The sequence below is a fragment of the Gossypium hirsutum genome, chromosome D01 (genome assembly GCF_007990345.1).
Source record: "Gossypium hirsutum isolate 1008001.06 chromosome D01, Gossypium_hirsutum_v2.1, whole genome shotgun sequence".
NCBI classification, from domain to species: Eukaryota; Viridiplantae; Streptophyta; class Magnoliopsida; order Malvales; family Malvaceae; genus Gossypium; species Gossypium hirsutum.
The window spans coordinates 2235153-2260707 of record NC_053437.1 but is presented as its reverse complement, the minus strand read 5'-3'; the positions used below and the strand labels follow the sequence as shown (position 1 = coordinate 2260707).

The 25555-nt window shown below is 32.0% G+C and overlaps 4 protein-coding genes across 7 annotated transcripts; 2 read left to right on the top strand and 2 right to left on the bottom strand.

Moving 5' to 3' along the window:
- The first annotated feature begins 283 nt into the window (after positions 1–283).
- LOC121213721 (vesicle-associated membrane protein 724) lies at positions 284–3385 on the top strand. Its single transcript, XM_041086721.1, has 5 exons — positions 284–582; positions 1747–1888; positions 1992–2112; positions 2666–2728; positions 2819–3385. Exons 1-5 carry the CDS (start codon positions 393–395, stop codon positions 2966–2968), a joined length of 666 nt encoding a protein of 221 aa, XP_040942655.1. The 5' UTR covers positions 284–392; the 3' UTR covers positions 2969–3385.
- Positions 3386–8822: 5437 nt separating this feature from the next.
- On the bottom strand, positions 8823–9383 carry LOC107936147 (flowering-promoting factor 1-like protein 3). The gene has a single exon (XM_016868819.2). The coding sequence runs from the start codon at positions 9323–9325 to the stop codon at positions 8987–8989; it is 339 nt and encodes a 112-aa protein (XP_016724308.1). The 5' UTR covers positions 9326–9383; the 3' UTR covers positions 8823–8986.
- Positions 9384–13450: 4067 nt separating this feature from the next.
- On the bottom strand, positions 13451–16138 carry LOC107936146 (60S ribosome subunit biogenesis protein NIP7 homolog). 3 transcript variants are annotated; one of them, XM_016868816.2, is made up of 2 exons: positions 15437–16138; positions 13451–13708 (listed from the first exon to the last, which is right to left on the bottom strand). In XM_016868816.2, exon 1 carries the CDS (start codon positions 16021–16023, stop codon positions 15442–15444), a length of 582 nt encoding a protein of 193 aa, XP_016724305.1. In that variant the 5' UTR covers positions 16024–16138; the 3' UTR covers positions 13451–13708; positions 15437–15441. The 3 variants fall into 3 exon arrangements, with proteins under 3 accessions (XP_016724305.1, XP_016724306.1, XP_016724307.1); XM_016868817.2 differs by lacking the exon at positions 13451–13708 and adding an exon at positions 14604–14909 and having other exon boundaries at positions 15437–16089; XM_016868818.2 differs by lacking the exon at positions 13451–13708 and adding an exon at positions 14604–14903 and having other exon boundaries at positions 15437–16089.
- A 3503-nt stretch (positions 16139–19641) lies between these two features.
- LOC107936141 (cullin-1) lies at positions 19642–25066 on the top strand. Of its 2 annotated transcripts, none has more exons than XM_041086720.1 (20): positions 19642–19778; positions 20144–20298; positions 20427–20526; positions 21047–21232; positions 21322–21369; positions 21462–21665; positions 21752–21829; positions 21944–22033; positions 22122–22202; positions 22344–22406; positions 22495–22530; positions 22606–22692; positions 22780–22929; positions 23011–23066; positions 23153–23273; positions 23387–23548; positions 23684–23827; positions 23912–24130; positions 24209–24376; positions 24473–25066. In XM_041086720.1, the coding sequence occupies exons 2-20, from the start codon at positions 20159–20161 to the stop codon at positions 24572–24574; spliced, it is 2235 nt and encodes a 744-aa protein (XP_040942654.1). In that variant the 5' UTR covers positions 19642–19778; positions 20144–20158; the 3' UTR covers positions 24575–25066. The 2 variants fall into 2 exon arrangements, with proteins under 2 accessions (XP_040942654.1, XP_040942653.1); XM_041086719.1 differs by having other exon boundaries at positions 19680–19885.
- Positions 25067–25555: the final 489 nt, after the last annotated feature.

The window sequence follows — 25555 nt, the reverse complement described above, 5'->3', positions numbered from 1 at the left end:
AATGATGTTGTAATTAACCTGAATTTAATAAAAAAATTAAGAGTATAAATAATTAGACTTAATTTTTAAAATTTGAAAAGTAAATAGACTAAATTTCTAGAAATAAAAGCACAGGGATCACATTCCAAATTATCAAAGAGTGCAGGGACTTATTGCAATTTTAACCTTAATAAAAATCTAAGCAAAATATTTCTATGATACGTAATTATCTTTCTTAGCAACAAAGGAAGCTGCCAAACACGGTCTTAATATAATATATGTATACATATATAAAAGGTGAAAATAAAATAAAACCTGCAATAAGCAAGGTCCTTGTCGTTCTCTGTGTTGTCTCTCCCACCAACTCGCGAGATAACCCAGTTGAACTCACAAAGGAGAAAGGGGAAGGGAAAATGAGTCTGGAACCGTTTATTTACAGCTTCGTGGCTCGAGGAACAATGATCTTGGCCGAGTACACTGAGTTCACTGGGAATTTCCCAGCCATCGCAACTCAGTGTTTGCAAAAACTCCCTTCTTCTAATAACAAGTTTACTTACAACTGTGATCACCATACCTTTAATTTTCTTGTTGAAGATGGTTACGGTAATTTCCCAGAACTTTAATCTCTTTGTTGTTGTTTTTTCTCGAGAAACAAACGGGGTAGGTGGAGTTCTTTAAAGTGTTGAATTGAAGGATAAGGCTGTTGGATCTAGCTAAAATAGTGTGAAATGGGATGTGGGACTTGGTGGGTTTTTGTTAAAAATTTGAAATGTTAGCTTCTTTTTATAGGATTGATCAGTTTTTCCCTTTTTTCATTTTGTTTGGTTGCTGAGGAAACTGTGGGAAAATATGGGAATTTGCAATGTTTCTTGTTCTTCGATTTGTTTCATATTTTTCATACCTTGAGAATTTCTGGATTTGGATTACAGTTTGATATTTGTCAATTAAATAGTGAATAATTTATATCACATAAATGAAGTTTTTCAATAAATTTATTGGTCAAATGAAATAAACATTTAGGGAAATTAATATGTGAAAATGATATGCTCATTAAGAAATGCCTAAACCGGAAAATGGTTGTGATAGTTTATAAGAAAGTTCTAGATTGAAAATGCATTTACTTGATTCGAGACGTGGTTGGATTGGTTCGAGACTTTGTTTGCATGTATAATTGACTCGAATATCGCCTTGTGGTGATTGCATTTGGTCCCTAGGAAGCTTGTAAAATAGAAGAAAATGGTGAAAAGTTGATGCACCGATCATTACCGATGATACTCTGGCAATCGCAGTTTCATATCTACTAGCCTACATTATTATCTATGGTCTGATCGGACATATTATTACATGTCTGAGCTAGCTTTTCATTGATGGGAGCACAATAAAGATGTGGTCGAACTAGTAACTAGATAAGAGTGCTACTATATACATGAAAAAAGTTTTGGATTCGTATCTGAAATGAAAGAACATTTGGGTGTGGAGAGGAGAGAGGGACGGGGATATGAGCTTCCAGCATCTGGTCTGCTCCACCGTTGAACTTGCCTCTTTTGTTGAAAACTTGTTATTGCCAAAAAAGTACCAATTTTCCGGCTTTTAATGAAAGCATATCAGTTGTAATTGTATGCAAACTGTTGCTTCTGGTGCTTAACTGAATATTCAAGAACTTTTATATTTGCCTAAGCTGATGAACTCTCGATGTTCCACATCAGGATCGATAGTTTATCGTTTAAGTAATCAGTGGTCTTGACTGCATGCATTTTATCTATGCAGCTTATTGTGTTGTTGCCAAAGATTCCGTTGGAAAGCAAATCTCTATTGCATTTTTGGAACGTATGAAAGCAGACTTTAAGAAAAGATATGGGGGTGGAAAAGCTGATACAGCTATTGCCAAAAGTCTTAACAAGGAGTTCGGGTATGTTCATGCATCCGTGTTATCATTAGATATCTGGTCTTTTGTTCCAATTTTCTTAGTTTTCAGATATATTTTATGTAAAGCAAAAAAACATAATTTGCAGACCAGTTATGAAGGAGCACATGAAATATATTATCGAACATGCTGAAGAAATCGAAAAGCTATTAAAGGTGAAGGCCCAAGTTTCGGAAGTTAAAAGTATAATGTTGGAGAATATTGACAAGGTAAGTCTGCATCGGGATTCTCTTCCTTCGCTGCTTTTACATTATCGGAAGACTGAAATTCTGAATTCGATTGCATGTTCATGCTTTCGTTTTACACTAACGAGAGCACGGGACACTTCTTTAGATATAGAAATTGAAGGTTTATCGAACAAGAGTACTATAGGTTGATAATGGTATCATTTGTCAAATATGTTGGGAGATCCAGTGTCACATAGCCAAGTTGGAGAAACATGAAATGATTAGGTTTAAAGTAATAACAAGGATTATTCGGAATAGGTGATAGACTATTAACAAAAGGGTACCAAACGCAACTCGTGAATGACGGTTTAGTCCAAAAGCTTGGTGAAAGTTACCTGCAATAAGATCTGTATTTGTTAGTGCAATATGTGAATTAATTCGGGTTTGGTCTGTTTTCAACATACCTAAAATACCCGATTTTTATTTTCTTGGAAATGATATGCAACTTCACATGAATCAAGATCAAGTCTAATAGGAAATTTGAGGTAACAGCTGCTTTTATATAGTTTATATGACTTTCGATTTTATGTTCCAGGCGATTGATCGAGGAGAAAACCTAACCACACTTGCTGACAAGACCGAGAATCTACGTGATCAGGTAAAACCCGTTTCTCTCGGTTAAGCTTTACGGTAATCTACATCTATCTATCTCGACACAAAGCATGTTTCTTTGTTTGCCTTTCTTCAGGCCCAAGCATACAGGAACCAAGGGACGAAAATCCGTCGTAAGATGTGGTATCAAAACATGAAGATAAAGTTGGTGGTTCTCGGAATCTTGGTTCTTCTAATCCTTGTAATCTGGCTTTCGGTTTGTCACGGATTTGATTGCACCAACTAAGTTATGTCCTCGAGCATTGCAGAGAAGTAAGCTTTGTTGTGACATACACCGAATGTGCTGTTTCGATATTGAGAGGATTGGAAGGATTGTTCGGTCAAGTGTAAGCTTTTTCATATTGTCTTCGGTGGTGAGTTGGTATAGGGAGGTTTTACGGCTCATTGAAACACCAAAACAAGAACAGAGGGAGAATTCAGTACCATGTTTTTTGTACTTAGTGGCATCGTCTGAAGAAAAAACAAAATGATATTTTTGGTTCTTGGTTCTTACTTTTTTATTCTATAGCAATGGAACTTTACAAAGAAGAATATTTTTAATATAATGATATTGATGAATGACTAACTCATGTGAATTGCTTGAAACCGAGTTGGTTGGATAGTTTTTGATAGAAGAAATTGAATTTGATGCTCGGTTATTCGAGTTATTCGAGATTGGATTGTTTCAAGTTTAATTTAGGTGGCTTTGAATTAGTTTTTATGTGGTGTCAATTTGACTGCATTAGTCAATGATGATTGAACCTGCTCAGGAATCTGTTCGTAGAATAATATTGAACCAGTTGGATCGGGAATCAATACAAATCGATAAAATTCAATCTTTTTAACACTTTAAATATATTTTTTTGAATTTTTAATATTTTTTAATTGAACTGGTCGTATTGATATAATTAAATAATTTATTGAATTTAGATTTGACAAGTTAGATAAAATTTTCGAATTCAAAACAATTTAATGAACTTTTGTTTCGAGTTTATAGGTAAGGTTATGACCAATTCACTCAAAAGCTAGTGTCATTGTTTTTTTAAAAAAATAGTATTAAAATATATGATTTTATATTAATATATATTTTTTATAATTAAATTTAAATAAATAAAATAAATATATTTAATTTAAATTTAAATTAGATTGAACAAATTTGAGAATAAAAAAAATCATTCAAGCCCAGAATGAGCTTAGTCGTCCGGACCACACCTGCTATTTATAGTTTAGTTCCCTTAGATCCAACGGTACAGTTTAAATTATATCGATGATCAATATTAAAATCTATCTACAAGATGAGAGTTTTAAAGTATTTAAACTCATACAATCTTACCCTTTAATATTTACAATATTTACCATGTTAACTCTAGTTTTACTAGAGATCAAGTATATGAGTTTTTCCATATGTTCCACAAATTAAACTACTTCAAGTGAGTCAAAATGAGTTTCATTTAATCCGTTAACTTTCATAGGACGTTCTGTGTACATTTATCACGGGCTTTAATCTACAACCCGTACCACTAACACATGCTTGTCCAACACCTATCTTGTTTCAAAAGGCCCAACAGACCAATGGTTGCTCAAAGGACATCGAGTTCTTCTAACCCATAAACCCCGTTGGTAATGCTAAGAAAGCGAAATTAGGGATTGCAAAACCCAATATGTTGTATGAATTTCGTACCAAATTGCTCTAAAATCTAAATTAGAGGGTTATGTTTTTTATTTTTATTTTTGAAAGTCGAGGTAATTTTACTAAATACTTATTCCACTCCTTTTGTCTGTCTTTTAAAAAATATATATTTTTATCAATTAAAATATTCTATAATTGTTTATATTTGTTACAAGTATAAATACACTATCAATAAACCATATAATAAAAAAACTGCGACAAATAAATTCAAAAGGACTCTTCATTTTTTAATCATTTATAAATATTTTATCTTAACATTATATTATTATTAAATAAGAATCAAATCATAATAATTTAAAATTTATGATATCTCATCTCATCATAACACGTGGCAAGCTGTTGGATAGTCTGTCCATGACTCTCTATTAAGGGGGGTTCGCATACAACCCTCCACAAAGAACAATCCCTACCAACCTTTCATGCGGAATGACCCGCAAGTGACTTTCCACAAATCTTGTCTAAATTAACATAGAGACAACTTGCTACACACCCTCATGAGGACCACTAATGCATAACAATACAACCCCAAAGACGAGAATATCAGAGCAACATCACGTAGTACACTCCATGACGAAAATTGACCAACACACACAACCATATAGGACACTATATTGCCGGTTATGTGGCACTATATGACAAAGGATGACTCTATATATAAGCCTGAGTGCATAAGGAATCAAGGATCAACTCATTCTCTACTAAAAACCCTACATAGCAACGTTAGCAATCCATCTTATCCTTCTCTTTACCCCAACTCTTTGTTTGTTACAGATGAATCGACACTCTTCTCCGTTGTCATTTTCTATTTGTTGGTGACTTGCATCAACAAAATTAATTACTTCTATTACTAGTTTGGATATTCTTAAAATTTTTATTTAATATTTAATATTTAAAATTTTCATTTATCAAACAATATATTTATATTCAATGTTTTATAAACTAAAAATTAAGTACTGAATTTAAGTTATAAAATATGTTTTGTATATTACTTAAAATTAAATATCGAATCTAGTTAGATGCTTTGGTAAATGACAATTTTAAATATTTAGTAATAACCGTTCATCATTGAAAAATTCTATCATTTATTTTTTAAAACTTGAAGTATCAGATATGTTAAAAAAATTAAATTCTTAAAAAAATATTATTTTTAATAAATTATAAAAAAAGCCTTAATTTCTATGATTCAAATTTAGTACTTAGAATTCAACATTTAATTTTTTATTCTTTTTTCATTTTAGAAAAAAAAAACCTACTTTTATGGAATTCTCATTGCTTTCAGCTCCCATCCTTTATCCCACTTTTCTTGACTTTCATCATTTCTTTTTATTTTCCTTTTCCACTTTCTCGGTAAACAAACAGCTCAACTGGAACTGGAAGGAAATTGACTACTCGATGTCAATGTATAATTGCAGCCCACTCAACCAAGGAATGGGGCTTCGACTGCCATAACTGAATCAAATCAAAATCTAGAAAATAAAACTTTTTCAGATCCCTTTTTTTTTCTTTCTAAAATAAGAAAAAATCATTGGTGGATTTTCTTTTCGATTCCACACGTGTTGATTCCGCACAAGTTAAAGTAAAAGTGCCTGTAAAAATTAAAAAATGCGGCTAATATATGAAGGAGCACGTGTTTTTTTTGAACTATTGGCCTCACCCTAAAGTTGGAAACATTCATCCATGGTATATGATCATAGGGTATAATCGAGAGTCTATTTAAGTATTGATGTTTTTATGCTAAGTATCAATATCAAAAGTCGATTAAGTTTTAGCTTGATTGATCTTGGTATTGTTCTTAGTGCTGAAGGACATGAGTTTGAGTGCACTGAAACGCATTATCCTCCTATTTAAATGTTAGAGAGGGGCTATGAATAGTTTTAAATTTTGTATCGAAAAGAACATATATGATAAATACCTATAAAGTTCAAAAAAAAAATATCAATACCAAAAGGTAGGTGCTGACATGGATGGTTTACGATGTTAAGATTTAGGGGTTTAATTAAACTTTTTTTAAAAAAATAAAAGATTTAATGAGAGTGTTTAAAAAGGTAAAAAGGCCTCTCGATTTTCTCTCAATTTCAAAATTGAGTAAATTAGTCTCTTTAAAAAACTGAAGCAAATTAATTCCTATCAATTTCGAAAGTGAGCAACTATTGGCAATTAATCACAATATTAATGTATTCCATCAATTGTATATAATTTTTATCGACATAATAACACATTTAGTCTTAAATGTTTATATATTTCGTCATTTTGATATTAATTCTAAAAAACCCAACAAATTCAGCCTTAATATTTACACATTTACACAAATATTGCAGGATAAATTTGTTAAATTAGGACCAAATTGATAAAAAAAAATGTGTAAACTTTGAGGGATAAATTTGTTATTATATCAATTACAATTAAGTACAATTGATGGAAAATAATAACGTCGTGATTCTTAATTGCTCACTTTCAAAATTGACAAGAATTAAATTGCTTTGATTTTTTAAAAGGACAAATCTTCTCAATTTTGAAATTGAGAGGGACTGCGGAGACCTTTTTATCGTTTAATTATTTTTAATTGCTCACTTTTAAAATTGACAAGAATTAAATTGCTTTAATTTTTTAAAGAGACAAATCTTCTCAATTTCGAAATTGAGAGGGACTGCGGAGGCCTTTTTCTCGTTTAAAAAATTTAAAATATTTGATTAAAACTTTCAAAAGCTTAATAAGATTTGACAAATTTTTTGGTGAAATCTAATTTTAAAAAACTGTAAGGTATAATGTGAAATTCAAATAAAAATGGGGTAACTTTTTTTTAAAAAAAATTTAAAAGTCTAAAAAGAATTTTCAAAAATTTTGAGAGAGCTTCATTACTATCTGCTTCAAGGGATCATGATATCGATACTCTTGTCCAGTCAAATATTGATAATTTATGTATAGATTATGATCAAATATAGCGATTGAATTATTTGAGCAAGCTCAATTAGGCTTGTGAGTTTGATTATCATCCTTGACTTCAAATTTTAATAAATTTGAGTTTAAATCGAGAATTTTATTATTGATTAAAAATAGAAAAGATTAATTAATTTTACGATCTATTGAATCAAACAAATATAATTAAAATTGACTAACTTGATAGTTGTGCTTGACTCGATAATAATTAAGCTGAATTTTAAATTTTAAATTATACTCAAACAACTTAGAATAATCGAGTGAACTCGATTAACTCAATTCTCGAATTAAATTCAAACTTTAAAAGTGAAATTTAATCGAATTTAAATTGAATTTTAAATCAAACTCAAATTCAAATTTCACATAATTTAATCTCGACTCGACTCAACTCAACACGACTCGATTACATATATTTACCTTTAATCGTCTTATGATTTTGTGGATAAAATGTTATAGCTGAAGACAAATCTCAGATTTTTTGTCAGCTTCGAACACAACAATAGAAATATCTAATTTTGGCTGCGCACATTTGACTCCCATAATAATTAATACACGGTCCAAAAAATAATTAATATATGATATAAAATAAATACAAAATAAATCATGTATATTATTTATACAAAATAATATAAAGTATTTTAAATTTAACACTTAAATTATTTTAATCACTCAATTTCAAAAAAGTTATAGAATAATTATTGAATTATTTGAAAGATTTATTAAAGTCACTAGGATATTAAGTTTATTTTTAAAAGAAAGAAGTCGAGTGAGCGAGTTCCAAGCGACGATTCAACAATTGATACGATGGATCAATACCCATCGACAAATAGAATAGCATACCTTAGATCCAAATCGATCTAACAATCAATATCAATTATCAGAGAAGAAAACTTTTTAGATTTTGGTTTGTTGGTTTATAACGTTCAAATTTGTTTCGTAAAAAAAATGAATTGTAGAAGAGACTGGAAGTATTTTAATTGCTGCAAGCGATGCAAATAGAAAAGGCCATTAGTTACTTAAATGAACATTTTTGAATAGTTTAATGACTATTTTGTAATTTTTAAAGTGACTAACATGTAAATTTACTATAGTTCGGTGACCTTGAGTATAATTTACCTTAAATTTAATCATAAAACATTAAAATACGAATTACAGCCTATATTCCTTACTTGCTGAGTTGGCATTTTTGTCTGCTTTTCTTACCAGCTGAGCTGGCATTTTGTCGGATTTTCATTTTCCTTGGAAATTAATTTCATATTGAGAGGAAAAATAAAGAGTAAAAAGACACCATCCTTCCTTACATATTGGATAGACGTGCTCCGGCTCAAACACGTGACATTATGGGTCTTTATTGTATAGTATTAGTATATTTTATCGTAAGTATTTTATAGGAGTATATTAATATATTAAAAAATATATATATGTTAGTTTTTTAAAGTTGTTTGTGAATTAAGAAAAATGTACATTGTCAGTATATCAAATACTAACTTTTTATTACAATTGATCGAGATATATAGTATAACCATTGAAAATGTATCCGCGACCGAAAATTTAAATACTTAGCAATTAGTTTTGTTTTTAACCCTAATTACACAAAGGAAAGAAGAAGAAAAGATGACGAAAGACTAGAGATTGGAACTACACATCCCTGACTTCGAACATGTTACGGTTCTTGACGACGATGTCGAACATGTGCATGGATTTGAACTTGCTGAAATCTTTAGGAAGCGAGATCAGATGAACGGTGGATCGTTTGTGGAATTGAAGAAGGTCTGGGTCATCATAGTATCTTTCCCACCCCAAAATTGATAGCTTACGCTCGAGAATCGCGTAAGAAGTGATTGCTTCGTTAGATGGAGTGTGGATAAGCAGTTTGCGACGAGTGTTGGAACCCTGACGGCTTCCGTCAAAGGAGTCGACCCCAGGGTTCTCGACGAGACGAACAACGCCGTTCTTAAAAACCCAAACGCCGGACATTGGTTTATCGAAAAGGGGGAGGATATAGCTATAGAAAGGGTATTGGCAATGGGGGTACTTTGTAGGGGGTGTATATATAGAGGTGAGTTGAAGGCTGTAAAGGGTGGATTGAGAGGGAAAGAACAAGAGAAACAAGGTATGGGATGGTTTAGTCATAGGGAATGGTAATGTGGGCCTAAAAGTGAAGAGGAAATGGGAGAGAAAGTGAGGGTGAGGGAGTTCATGTATCTTAATTCGTATCAATATGGAAAATATCAATTGTTTTAGTTCATAAAAGTTCACGATATATCTCAATATATCCCGAAATTATTTTTAATGTATTATTAATTTAAGATTTATAACTCTTTTCGAGAAACATAAAGTCACGTTAGAGCTCGATGGATCAAAATGATGTTAAGGATGCATTGAGATCAAGGCTGCAATGGGGACAATTACAATGGATGTGGGCATAAGAAGATTTAAGGGAATCCTTATATATATATATATAATAAGTCTTTTAAATTAACCCCACCATGGGAATATTTGTCTTTATTTTTGTTTTTTCTTGGAAAAATATTGGAAATGATCTAATATGTCAATTTTATATTTATATTTATTTTAGTGAAAAATTAAAGCAGTTTCATATATATCTTAAAATTTTTATGATTAATATATTAAAAAATAAAAAAATAATTTATGTAAAAAATATCTACATTAATTCGAAATTTTATATGCATAATTATTATAAAATTTATGTAAAATTATTCTAATTTTACAAGTATTATGAGTTTAAACACAGAAATTGTATACCATCAGACTTAATGCTCTTAATATTCGATAGGGGAATCCATGGCTGGGGGGCATCATCGAAAATAAAGTGGGTCAAATATTCAAGTTATATATATAATGCTACATGAATAAATTCTGTCTCACTAATTAAAGTAATTTTGGAATATGATGCAATATAATATATTATTTTTTTATAGAAATGTAATAAATTATTAGCTTTCATAAAAATGTTGATTGAGTCTTATCTCGATTGACATGAGCATTGTTGCCAACGTAAAAAGACGTGAGTTCAAGTGCGCTGAAACGTATTATTATTCTATTTATGGGTCGGGGATAAAAGTGTGCATAGGTTGGGCCGGGTTCGGTTCGGGCTCAACTAAAAATTTAGGCCAGTTTTCCTGACCCAAAAATGGGCCTAAAATTTTGCCCAAACCCGACTCGGATAAAAATGTTAAAACCCGAGCCCAACCTGACCCGCTCATATTAAATTTTTATACTATTTTAAAATATATATAATACATCAAATATACTAAAAACATCAAAATAAATATTTTCCAACAAATTGAAAACAAATTTTTAAAAAATTTGTATACTTAAATAACACTAAGATAAATGCAACTTAACAAGCAAATGACTCTAAAATAATAATAAAATTAACAAATGTCTTTAAAATAATAACAAAATTAACAATAAAATAAGTTTTATACAATATCCAAACAATAACAACAAAATAGTAGCAACATAATAGTAAAATGATAGCAACATAGGGAGAAAACAATAAGAAAATAATATTAAAAAGACAGATTTTTTTGTCCTTTAGTGAATTCGGGCTAGGCAGGGTCGGGCTCGAGCCAAATGGCCTTATCCAAGGCCCGGTCCTTTTTTAAACGGGTCTTTTTTTTGTCCAAGCTCATTTTTCGGGCCTATTTTTTGCCGAAACCCTCCCACATTTCGGGCGAGCCTTCGGGTGGGGCTAGGTGGCCCGACACATGAACAGGTCTAGTCGGCAATGATCAGAACATATTATAAGATTGTTAAATAAAAACTGTTTTTAATATCGATATCTATTTTCAACTATTATTACATATATCTACATGTTATTACATTTTCTTTTAGATTAATTCTATTTTTCTGATAATTAAAAGGGTAAATTAAACTAAAGGTCTTTGAACTATTAGTAAGTTTACAAGTTAGTTATTTAATTTTAAAAAGTTACAAAATGGTCATTGTATTATTTGAAAATTTTTATTTAAGTTATTAGGTTGTTAAGTCTTTTTTTTTAAGTCCAGAAGGCGAGCTCCAGGTGATGATTTAACAATTAGTACGGTGGAACAGTACTTACTGATGAGTAGAATAACATACCTTATATCCAAATTGATCAGACGGTAAACATTGGAGATCAGAGAAAAAGAAAGCCATTTGAATTTTGGTTTACAGATTCATGACTTTTAGAAGTCGTTTCATAGAAAAAATTAAATATTAGAAGATGAGAAAATGAGAGCTTTTGATTGGTGCCAGCGGTGCAAACGTAAAAGGTCATATGGTGGCAATTTCAACAATCTAATGACTTAAACGAAAACTTTCGAGTAGCTAAATGACCATTTTGTAACTTACTGAAGTTGATTGATCAAAACGTAAACTTTGATAGTTTAGATACTTCGGGTATAGTTTATAAATATCCTTAAATTTTGATTAAATGTATATCTCAAACGACTTTAACAGTACATCCCTTACATAAACTTAATACATTCAAAATTTTACAATAAATAAACCTATTCAAATGACTTATCCGGTGATTAGATTTAATTATTTGAGCATGTTCCGGTTTATGAATACTTCTAAATCATAATATCCTAATCGGCAAGAGAAGAGAAAAAAAATTGCTTACCAGTTAGACTAAAGCAAATGCTAGCTAGATTCTAGCACCCAAGTTAGCCCAACCAACCCTAACCATGACGCATGGAATTTTAGGCTTTTATAGCACACAATGTTCCTTTATCCACTACTACAATCGCACCAATGGCGGGTCTCCAAACCCTCTTCCTCGATCTTTTTTCTCTCTCGTTGATGAAGATTTAATGTCATCTTCTAAATTCGTCTTTCTATTTCATACTTTTTCGTAATATTTAAATCTTAACATATACAACTCTTTTTATTATTCTCAAATTGATATCTTATTTATAATAGATTTATGCGAGACCGCTCAAGCTAGGCTTTGAACACAATATTGAATAATTGGAGTCAACCCAACTAAGATAAGTGGGGTTGAAGGAATTTCCATTATAGACATTGGATGATTCTTCCAAAATCCCCAAAACCATATCCATGAGAATCATTGAGAAAGAACATTTTTTTTAGAACCCAAAATTAGATTCACAAACAAACATGCTTTTGCTCCTGGCTCATATTCATTGGAGCTCGATTTTATTAAAATTGTTTATGGATTAGGTCGAACAAGATTGATAATTGATTTAAAAGAAATTTAAACTCGATTTATTCCGTCCAAAATAGAAAAATGTTTTAAATAGTAAAATGATGTAAGTTGGATTGAGCCTATCCAAAATTAAAAATTCTAAACACAAACTCAAACTAAAATGAATCATAATCGAGCCATAAACACTTCTAGATTCTAAAAGAAAAAAAAATCATATCTCATTCAAATAGCAATCACCTCTTAATACAAGCAGTTGTATAGTCGATATATACTAAAATAATATAAAAAATTTCACTTACATCATCTTAATAAAACTAAATTAACTTTTTTTTTCTAATATTTTATATGATTTATATTTATTAAATTCAATTATCATATTTTATATGTTATTCAGGTATATTATGTGGATTAAATTTCATGTAAATTAAAATCATTTAACTATTTGTTAGATGTTTCATATGTTACATGCATATTAAATAAAACTATATTATTATACTCAAAAAAATAAGCTTAAATAAAAAAAATTTAAGATTGTTCAAAAATGATAGCTCCAACTATAACATTCAAGGGCAAGTCCAATCGACCCAACTTTATATTTTTATCTTATTTTATTTCTATGTAAATTATATCACATAAAGATTATATATATATTTATGATACTATAATGTAAACAAAAATTATGTTAAATTGTCCATATTTCAAAATTTAATAAAGGAAAACATAGAAAATATAAGTACTAGATATTAAATTAAAAAACATAATATTTTCAAATTTTTAGAAAATAATAATGGAGTTAAAACTGATGTTAGCCATTTACAAATAATTGATATTCATTAATGTTCTTTATAAATGTATAAATTATTGACCCCGGCGACGACAACAAATGCATTAACCTCGGATTTTGAGTCTTCAAGCCGCTAATATGTGATATGATTCTTCAAATATATGAAAAAATAACTTCTAAAAAGTTAAGAACTCGTGCCCAATACCGACTAGAATCCAAGTAACAGAGATGCTAATAGCCATGATTTTCCAATCAATTACAGTCACATACCCTCACTAGTGTACACAAAAACTCTCCTCTGAACAAAAATGTATAAGAAATCACTATCAACTTGACTTAGATGACATTAAAGGCTATAAGCACACCACTGAGTTTGATGACGCTCGTATCCCCGTACCTATGTCATGGACACAATATTAGACATGAGAACTTTACGAAAATTGGAAAGTGAAAGCGACATAGCTGCTTATTAGGGATGTGAAACAGAAGATCATGTTAAGTGATGGTAATACAAGAACCTAGACAACCCCTACCCGTACCCCTTATTGGAGAAAAGATATTGAGGCATGAACAAAGCTATCACACCAAGCTGCATTTTGAATTATCCTAGCTGATTAAGATTTTGAAACACAATTCATACACATAACATAAGCACTACAAGCAGTGTTTTCAAAATTGGACTGGACCGATAAGACAGAGAACCAATAGCCGGTCCAATTCCAAAAATTTGACCACAAGCAAAAATTTCTCGTTTCAATTAACCAGCATCTCGAAATCCATCTTTTAACTCTTTTGTATTTTCTCAGAGCTATGTTACTCCGAATTTTCGTTTCTTAAGTCCCTAAAGTTGATACAATGTCTAACACCAATCTATGTATGACATGAGAATATAATCTTCCAAATATATAGAAAAAACTTCAAAAAGAAAAATGAATACCGGTGTCAAAGACATACCCATACCTGACACTCAAAACTCAAGACCAATTAACATTCACTCGTAAATTCAGACTAATATAAAAGCATGTTTAATAAAACTTTCTCAAAGCATAGATCAACAGATACATTGCAATAGGACTGATAAAACCCAATGTCACTCACACTCGGATATGCGTGTTTTATATGTGAATATGTCTAACAGAGGTATGTTTAATTTCTTCTACGTTTTTCCATGTATTTGTAAGACCCTTGATGTGCTATATTATATCAAAATATAGGTTCTGAACATAAATACTTCAAGAAAAATGAAGAACCATGCAGTAAACCTATTCCTTTCACTAATTAAATACAGATTATACAAAAAGCGATCATACCAAGCTGCATTTTAAACTCTACTATTTCGAGACACAAGTCATACACATAACATAGGCACTACAAGCAAAAATTTCTGTTTCAATTAACCAACATCTCGAAATCCATCTTTAAATCTTTAGTATTTTCTCGGAGCTATGTTACTCCTATTTTGCATTGTTTTTCAAGTCCCTAAATTTAACAGAACATCTAACACATATCTAGGTATGACACGAGAATATGACCCTCCAAACATTCAGAACAAACTTCAAAATGGAAAATGAACGCCCGTATTAAACGCGTAGCTGCATCTGACACATGAACCTGAGTCCGATTAACATACACAAGCATATATCCACGGTTGCAATTAAATAAATTATTAAAAAAATCATAAAATTTCAAAAAAATGAATAAAACCCAATTCAACCGCTGACTCAACCGATTTTTTATCCCAGGTCACAAGTCAACCGGTTCTCTCTTTTACTCTAGACCAATATACCAGCCTGTTTCCGGTCGACCGACCATCCAGTTTCAACAACTATGACTATATATGAATATATACATAAATATATCAAGAAAAACCCGGTCCGAATGACTGCTCCGGTTTCAACAACTATGACTATATATGAATATATACATAAATACTTCAGGGAAAACGAAAAACCAAAGAATCATACAGTAAAACTATTACATCAAATATTTGAACCAAGACATTGTATAACCGAATAAGCAGCAAATACTTAAATTCAACGAGATTAAAGAAGGCAGTGACAGATAAATTAAAACAAAATTCAACCTAAAAATTCCAAATTTGATAACAAATAATATTAAAAAATACCCGATTTATTCTTCAATTATCTGCTCATGCTGATTCTCCATCCTCAAATACTCCCCAATATCAGCCTGATGAAGCACGACAATGGCATTAGGATCCAATTTCCTACAATCCTGTGTACTCTTCGCCGCAACCCCAAACCCCAAAGGCAAATCCGACATGGAAAAAACCACAACCCCATCACCAGGCGCGATGCTCTCCGTTATCCTCCCTAGCCCACCTTTCAAAACGTGATTCGCGTAAAGAAACGACATCTCCGACGTGGGTTTCAGCCAAACCTTGTGCTTGGCGTTAGCAGCCAAGAGGTTTAAGCATTCGATGGTCAGATGGAAGTTGCCACCGTGGGTGAACCTACCTACGCAGGTTCCAATGGAAGCCAGCTTGGTTCTGGCGACGTTAGTGGCTCGTTTGACGAGGGAGTCGCTGACGTAATAGACCTTGTTTTTGTGTAGCCTGAAACAATAGCGACCGGGTTCCTTGTCGGGTCCTTCATGAGATGGGTTCTCGACTATGTTCTTCAGGTTGTTCCCGGTGAATTTAAAGATTTTTTCGAAAACGGCGGTGGTTTCTTTCTCGTCTAGAGGCCTCATCTTTGCTTTTGATTAGGGTTTTGCAGAGGATTTGGCTTTTTGTTTTGTTCTTAAATGATGGTTCAGTAGGGTTTTAGATGAGGGTTATTAAAGTTAAATTCTTCTTTTAGTCCTTATATTATACTTAAATTGCAGGTTCAGTCTTTATATTTTAATTTGGTCTCTTTTTAGTTATGTACCTTTTGAATTTCAAAATTTTATGTGACAATTATATTATCAAATGACTAATATCATTTCAGTTTGTAATTTCTATATGATACTCAGTTATCGTGCCCACGGTAAACGCTGAGTAGCCAAGTGCGGAGCGGATAAGTGCTGAAAGCATCTAAGTAGTAAGCCCACCCCAAGATGAGTGCTCTCCTATTCCGACTTCCCCAGAGCCTCCGGTAGCACAGCCAAGACGGCAAGGGGTTCTCTGTCCCTGCGGGGATCGAGTGACAGAAGTTTTGAGAATTCAAGAGAAGGTCACGGCGAGACGATCCGTTTATCATAAAAAAATACACTATTTTAGTTAATGGATTTAATGGCTAACATTTGAGTCGTGATTACAAATTTTAAAAATAAAAAGTATATGAATAAGAAAGATAGAAAATTGAGAACAACTGGTAAATTATCAACTTATGCATAGTATGAGACTAGTAGCCAGGGGTGAAGCCATAAATTTTTGTTAGGGGGCGAAATTAAATTGTAATTTTTACAATAGTAAAAATGCAATTTCACCATTTTAATAGCCTGTGTCTTTATAATTTATTAAAGATTAAATCAAATTTTTGTCATTTTTAGAGGGTCAAAGTGCAATTTTACTTTTATTAATTTAAATTTTTAAAAAATTCAAATTGCCTAAATAGAAAATTTTCTATTTTAGGGAGGCAGGACCCTTGCCATGCCCCTGATTTTGCCCTTACTATTGTTTGGATTAGTACTTTAATTTAAAAAAAAATACAATGACTACAAAGAATAAAGTTCATGTATAGAGACTAAATCTATAACTTACGTATAAGGCAAGGCCTAGCAACAAAATTTATTAATGGATGATACAAGTGTTGAATTTAGCTTGGTATAAAATTGTAAATTGGGCAAGTTGCTTAGCTAGGTCAATTTTAAAAATTCTGAGTTATTTTGTTGGAATTGTTTTAGATATAATTGTTTTTTATTCGAATTATTTTGAATTTAGATGGGATGAGTTAGGTGAAATCGAGTTCCATCAAGTTTGGATTTGAATTAGGATTGATGACTCTGATTGAGATTGTTAATTGAGTTACAATGACTAAAGAATATAAAGTTTAAGTATATAAACTAGATAAACAACTTAATGCAAGGACTAGCAATGTAATTAGGGTGGGTTTGGATGGACAATTGGGTGCGGTGCAATGTGTTTAGTTTACTTTTTGTTTCGCACTACAGTATCGTTACAGTATCTAATCTCACCGCCACCGCTGCTTTTACACTAACTGCAGGTAAACGCACCGTCCATCCAAACTCACCCTTAATAATGGATGATAAAAGTGTTGAATTGAACTTGCTGGAAAATTGTAAATTGGAACAACTTGGCTAGTTAGGTGAATTTTATTTTATTTTTAGTTATTTTGTTAGAATTATTTTAGATTTAATTATTTTTTTCGAATTATTTTGAAATTAGATGGGATGAGTTTGGTTGGGTTTTAATAAATAAGTTAGAGTTTTCGGATTTCAATTAAGAATTATATCTTTAGTTTAGATTTTTTTTTTCAAACATTAATCTTATTACAAGTTTATCATATGTTCATTTTTATATACTGGTTAGAACTAGTCATAGTCTCTCCTCAACCTTTAACTAGGAGGATAATGTGTTTTAATTCACTCGAACTCACGTCCTCTTGCATTGGCAACAATACCGATGCCAATCAAGCTAAAACTTAATTTATCTCTAGTTAAGATTGTTAATTGACTTACTAATAAACAACCAGTTTATCATTGAGGTTAAAAAGTGTTACGGAAAAATGCTTTTAAAAATTTCAACTATATTTATCATTGATGTCAAAAAGTGGTTTTAAAAAAATAAAAATAAAAATTCATTAAAAAAACACTTTTCCAAAAACTAAAAATATTTACTAATTTGGTTTGGGATAAAATCCAAGTTTAAAAATGAGGTTTTGTTTGAGAATTTGCTTATTTGCATTTTTTTTTGAAATAATGTTTTATGTATCCAAAAAAGTTATGGTTCGGATTAAAAAGTACTTTTCAACATTAATGATAAATAAAGCTTAAGTGTTAAGAAGGAGAAAATAGACACGGTTATAAGAGCTTTTTTTTCATTTAGGGTCCAATCTAGGCTTGCTCATGGGTTAGATCACTTGCCCAAGTATAAAAGTTTGTTTGAAAAATGAGAGGGTTTGAACAAAAAAACAAGGATAAAAAATGGGATTGAATAAAATTTAAGGTCCATTTTCCATATGGGTTGAGCCTTGGGCAATATTTTTTTACCCGAATTCGGCCCGATCCAAATATATTATATTATAAAAATATTATATTAATTATATATGTTAAATAATAATTATTTATATATATTGATATTGATATTAAATTATTAACTCAATAATAATTAAACTAATTACTCAACCCAAAATATAAAATTTTAAAAATTTATATTTAATGCAATAAATATTTATCATATTTATTAATTTTTTTAATATAATAAAATATTTGTTATAGTTATAGTAGTGTTTTTAATATAAATAAAATTTAATGTGTTAGAAATATTTTATTTTAACGTTTTTAGTGCATTTAGTGTATTGTATATTTTAAAAAATGCTCTCAAATAAAACTAATTTAAAAATCAAATATGGGTGGGTCAGACCCGAGTTTATCAATCTTAAATTGCGTCAGACTTGAGTAAAAAAGTAAGTTCATTTTTCAGGCGGGGTTGGGCCTAAACTTGAAAAGTTGATCTAGATACATTGTATGAGCCCAGCCCAAACTTAACTTGACCCATGAGCTCCTCTAATCTAATCTGATTCAACTTTAAAATAATTAGATTGGTGACTAAATATAAAAGAATACTTCCTAAAAAAGTTTGTTTGGTTTGGGGGTAAATTATACCTAAAGTCACTAAACTATTCGAAAAATTACAAAATGGTTAGTAAATTATTTGAAAATTTTCATTGTTACCAGCACAGGAGGATGTGAGTTCAAACGCATTTTATTTTCTTTCTTAAGGGTTGGAGAAGGATTTTGGGAACTTTTAGGCCTTGTATAAAAAATATGTCACAAGTCCTTGTACTTTTTCAAAATTTGGAATTTATTATTTGTATTTTCATTTACAGGGATTTAATCCTCCTACTTTTCAGATTTCAAATTTTAGGTCAAATAGTTAACACTGCTAAGTTTGTTTGGTGTGACATTTTGAAATAAAAAAATACTGATTTAGCAACAATATAATTGAAAAATAAAGTTGTTATGAACTTAAATCTAACAAAAAAAATAGTGTTGGTAGTTGGACTTGAATTTTGAAATTTGAAAAGTCAAGGGACTAAATTCTTGAAAATGGAATTATATAGACTAAATTTTAAATTTTCGAAAAATACAAGGACTCATATGATATATTTTTAACCAAGAAACAGTGAAAATAATAAAAAATTAAAAAATACAACAACCAAAGGAAAAAAAAAGTGAAAAGGATCTTTTAGTAAAAAAAAAAAACACTCCATTTCCTTCTTCAATGCTTTGTCGGAACTCAGCTTTCAATCTTCGTCCTCTTTAGGAGATATTTTTATCAGGTGTTTTTATTTATTATTTATTATTTCTTTTCTTTTTAGGGTATCTATTGATTCTCATGTATTTTGCTTTTCCGGTTTCAAGTTGATGAGTTTCTCGTTTTATTGAGGTTAGACTGAGTCTATCGACTTCAATTTAATAACGTTTTCAGAAAAAAAATGTTAAATTGTTTGGTTGCTGAGAAAATGTTGGTATTATTTCAAGTAGCAGCACTGTCGCTTAAAGTCCTGATTTTTTAAGTTATTTTATGGAGGAATCTTTTGTAAATTTGTGGGGTTTTTGTTAATTGAGCTAAAGGTTATGGAATGTTGGTGATTTTGAGCTGAAATGTTAGCTGATTATGCCATTTGAATCATTGATGATGCAGGTTAGGGTTTTTTCGATGACGATGAATGAGAGGAAAACGATTGACCTTGAACAAGGATGGGAATTTATGCAAAAAGGAATTACAAAGCTAAAGAACATTCTTGAAGGCTTGCCAGAGCCTCAATTTAGCTCAGAGGATTATATGATGCTTTATACGTATCCGATCCTAAGTCATTTTCTGTTTGATTGGTTTTGTTTTTTTTATAGGAATTATTGTAGACATTACTGTTTTCATATGTTGTGAATGTTTTCTTTTTGGTGCCCTTGACCTTTGTTATGTGTAGAACCATTTACAATATGTGTACCCAAAAGCCGCCTCACGACTATTCTCAACAGTTGTATGATAAGTATCGAGAATCTTTCGAAGAATACATCACGTCATCGGTAAGTAATGTTTGCTGTTATTATTTATGTTTGGACTTAGTGATAATGTGCCTTATGGTGATATTTGTTGTTTCAGTCATAAGTATTTTCATGTATTATAAGGATCATACTCTCGTACCCAAGTCTGAATATGTAACGAACATAAGTACTTTACGATAAACATAAGCTAGCTGAAAGTTTTTTGTATCAGAGGAATCAAATGCCTCTCTATCTCTTTTGTTGGTAGCATTGAAAGTGCCTTACAACTCCTCCTCACCCCAAACCTGCCCTGAATCCGGGCCAATTGGTTACCTTCATTTTAATGATCTCTCTCTCTCTCTATATATATATTATTTGCTTGCTTTGGAGGCAGATGAATCGTACTTTAGTTCTAGTTGTAGGATTTTAAGGAAAACTATTTATTGAAGTGAAATCATTGTAGCAAAGCAAGTCATGTCCTGTTGATTATAGATTTGGTTGTGCCATGTCTTTTATCTTTTGATTCTCTACTAATACAATTCATAAAATATTTCCTTTATAGGTACTTCCATCTTTACGTGAAAAGCATGATGAGTTTATGTTGAGAGAGCTGGTGAAAAGGTGGACTAACCATAAAGTTATGGTTAGGTGGCTTTCACGGTTCTTCCATTACCTTGATCGCTACTTTATTGCTCGGAGGTCATTGCCTCCCCTTAATGAAGTTGGACTCACATGTTTCCGAGAGTTGGTATGTGCTGACTGAATACATTTGCTATGATACATTGTACTTTGTTATACGTTATTGGGAACTTATATGCTCATTTTCTCTGGTTTAAGGTCTACCAAGAGGTAAATGCAAAAGTGAGGGATGCAGTAATTTCTCTGGTAATTTCAGTTTTCTCTTTGCATTTATTGTGCACCTGTTTTTTTATTCAGCCAAATAATAATAAGTAATACCCTCCCTGATCTTAAATCAGATTGATCAAGAACGTGAAGGTGAACAGATCGATCGAGCTTTGTTGAAGAATGTTTTGGATATATTTGTTGAAATTGGAATGGGGCAAATGGATTACTATGAGAATGACTTTGAGGCTACTATGCTCAAAGATACAGCTGCCTATTATTCAAGGAAGGCTGCAAATTGGATTGTAGATGATTCTTGTCCCGATTATATGTTGAAAGTATGCATTATATATGGTTAATATTATTCTTTTAATTTGTCGACTTAGATAGTGTCTAATGATTCATTTTGCTTTTTTCATTTCAGGCTGAGGAGTGTTTAAAACGAGAGAAAGATAGGGTCTCAAATTACTTGCATTCTAGTAGTGAGCCTAAATTACTCGAGGTTGGTATTTGCTTTTTTGCTATATAAATCTGCCCTTTCGTATTGGAAATAATCTTACACTTCAAGGTCATTCTAAACATTTTTCAAAATGTTGTTTCTTTTGATCTTTTATAGAAAGTTCAACATGAGTTGCTGTCCGTCTGGGCAAACCGACTGCTTGATAAAGAGCACTCTGGATGCCATGCATTGCTCAGAGACGACAAGGTGCTTGCTGCATGCACAAGTTATTTATTTTGTTGCTTGATATATTGGCTAATCAACCATTGATCACCTTTCTCTTTTAACTTTCTAGGTGGAGGATTTGTCAAGAATGTTTAGACTCTTTTCAAAAATTCCTCGAGGGTTAGATCCTGTGTCAAGTACCTTCAAACAGGTTAACTATTTCTTAGCAGTCATCTCATATAACATACCTTGAATTACTTCAATTTGATGATCATTTATTATTTCCATAATCCTCAATGTATTATTTTCATTCTCTTACACTTTTAATATTATGCTCTTGTTTTGACTCCAGCATGTTACTGCTGAAGGCACGGCGTTGGTCAAACTGGCCGAGGATGCTGCAAGCACTAAAAAGGTTCTGATTTTTCATTTTAAAGTTTCATTTTTTTTATATCATTTATGTTTGTATCTAATCATACCAAAATGTTTTATACCTTAAGCAGGCAGAAAAACGGGACGTGGTTGGCCTGCAAGAGCAGGTAAAATTTTTATTTGTTCTACGTAGCATTAGACTGTTTCAAGGTTTGAAAACTAATTTTTTTTGTGGCTTTCAGGTTTTCGTGAGGAAAGTGATTGAGTTGCATGACAAATACCTAGCATACATGAATGATTGTTTTCAAAATCATACTCTCTTTCACAAGGTCTGTAATAGATAGTGTTTTCAAGATAAGTTCCGAAATAAGTCTGATGTTTTCAAGATTGTTCTTAATATTGTCTATTTTCCATAGGCTCTCAAAGAGGCTTTTGAAGCCTTTTGTAACAAGGGTGTTGCTGGAAGCTCAAGTGCGGAGCTACTTGCTACCTTTTGTGATAATATTCTCAAGAAAGGTGGAAGTGAGAAATTGAGTGATGAAGCCATCGAAGAAACACTCGAAAAGGTTTCTTGTGCCCTTCCACAGTGTTCTATATACATTTTAGGACCTATTTCACTTAACATCATATAATCTTGTTCTTTTTAGGTTGTGAAGCTACTTGCTTATATTAGTGACAAGGACTTGTTTGCGGAATTCTACCGGTATATGTTGCACTTTATTTGAAAATACAATTCATTTGGCTCGAGAATATTCAACTAATTTTGTTTTTGTGAATTATTATTGGTAGGAAAAAACTCGCTCGAAGGCTTCTTTTCGACAAGAGTGCTAATGATGACCATGAGAGAAGTATATTGACAAAGCTGAAACAGCAGTGTGGCGGCCAGTTCACCTCAAAGATGGAAGGAATGGTCGGTTTCTGTTATTATCATTTGTGCACCGAAAGCCACTTTCTATTCTTATTTCCAAATGTTCTTAACTTCTTGTGTAGATCTTTTTGTCAAATGCTTTTCTGTTGTTTTAGGTGACAGATTTAACATTAGCAAGGGAAAACCAGACAAATTTTGAGGAGTATTTGAGCAATAATCCAAATGCAAATCCAGGGATCGATTTGACAGTAACTGTTTTGACTACTGGTTTCTGGCCAAGTTACAAGTCTTTTGATCTCAACCTTCCTGCTGAGATGGTATAGATATAATTGTGGCAAACAATTCGTTTTTCATTTTTGTATTGCTACTTGTAAGTTTAAGTTTACCGGAAGTCACTAACTTCGGTTTCTTTCTTTTTTTTCTTCCTTCTTTTCCCCTACAAACCTTTTTAGATTAAGTGTGTTGAAGTTTTCAGGGACTTCTATCAGACGAAAACGAAACACAGGAAACTTACTTGGATGTATTCTTTGGGTACTTGTAACCTTATTGGGAAGTTTGAACCAAAAACAATGGAGTTGATTGTCACGACATATCAGGTAATATGGCCAAAAGGATTATTTCTAGTCTTTGTTTCCCTTTATAATATTTTTTCGCTAACACCAAGTCTTCATGGTCTTTAGGCTTCTGCCTTACTGCTATTCAATTCCTCTGATAGACTGAGCTATTCGGAGATCATGATACAGTTGAACTTAACCGATGATGACGTTGTTAGACTTTTGCATTCGTTGTCATGTGCTAAATATAAAATTCTGAACAAGGAGCCAAGCACAAAAACCATCTCCTCCACTGATCAGTTCGAGTTCAACTCCAAGTTTACCGATAAAATGAGGAGGATCAAGGTACTTTTTAACAAATAAACCAACCAATATTCCGACTTACATAATATCTTCTAATGGATTTCTTTGTTTACCATTCAGATTCCTCTTCCCCCTGTGGATGAGAAGAAGAAAGTAATTGAAGATGTTGACAAGGATAGACGGTATGCCATTGATGCCTCGATTGTGCGCATCATGAAGAGTCGGAAAGTTCTAGGTCACCAGCAGTTGGTTATGGAGTGTGTCGAGCAGTTAGGCCGCATGTTCAAGGTTCATTTCAGACTCTTTTCCTACTATGCACACATGTCTGCTGTTGTTACTTCCTTGCTTTCTGTGGTTGTGCTAATCAAAATTTCATTATTGCAGCCTGATTTCAAGGTGATCAAGAAGCGAATTGAGGACTTGATTACACGAGACTATCTTGAGAGGGACAAAGATAACCCCAATATGTTCAGGTACTTGGCATGATGCGGGCTATGGACATTATCATCATGAAGTGATAACTATTTTGCTGCTGCAAATAGCTCGAAACAGCTAGACATAGTCAGTCCGTGGTGAAAATGGCATATAAACCTAACGAGATGCCACCGGATGAGTCCTTTTGGTGATTTTGCTTAGCAGGAGCTGAGATGCTTGTACAGTAAGAGCCAGGTTTGGTCAAGTTGTAAAATTCCGAAACCAACCCAGAAAACTTGTAATTGATCCCATAATATGGTCCGGTGCAGCAGGGGACCATCTAGTATCTGGTTTCATGTTTCTGCAAAAAACAGAGCACATTTCATGACTTTAGTTTGATGCTTGTTTGTTTTGCTCCCCCATTCCCCCCATTGTTCCTCTAAAAGGGGGGAAGATGTGTAAGTTTTAAGTTTTGTATACTTAAGCTTCATTATGATTGTAAATTTGTTGAAATATTAGGACTGCTTTTTTTCTTAATGCAACCAGCATTTTATGCTTTTATAATTAGCCTGTAATTGATAAGGAGCATCTCTATTGTCTCATGTATATAAGCTCTCTCAAATAGCAAGGGGAGATTCTCCAAACCTCTCTTCTCTTATTCACATTGTTCTCTCGCTCTTCATCTTCTCTTTAGTACTTAAAACTTCTCTCAGACGGCTCTTCGCTCTTCAAAGGCGAACTGTCACCAACTCTCATCATATCTCCTCGTTGATTTCTCATAGCAACAATTATAATTTTAGCATAGATCAAATATTTAGTGCAATGGTAATGAGCAATGATCAAAGCCACACTAGAGAGGAAAGTTTGATGCTTGTAGGAGATGGGGTTGGTCGGAGCAAGAGATTCGTGAAGCTTTTCAAAGGCATCCTATGTGTATGACACGTTTTGAGGATAAGATCATGGCCATAATGGATTTTCTGGGGTTGGTCGAAATGCCTATACCTATCCCTTACAGTCGCCTCTAGGCGTTGCAATATTTCATGCTTGAGCTTT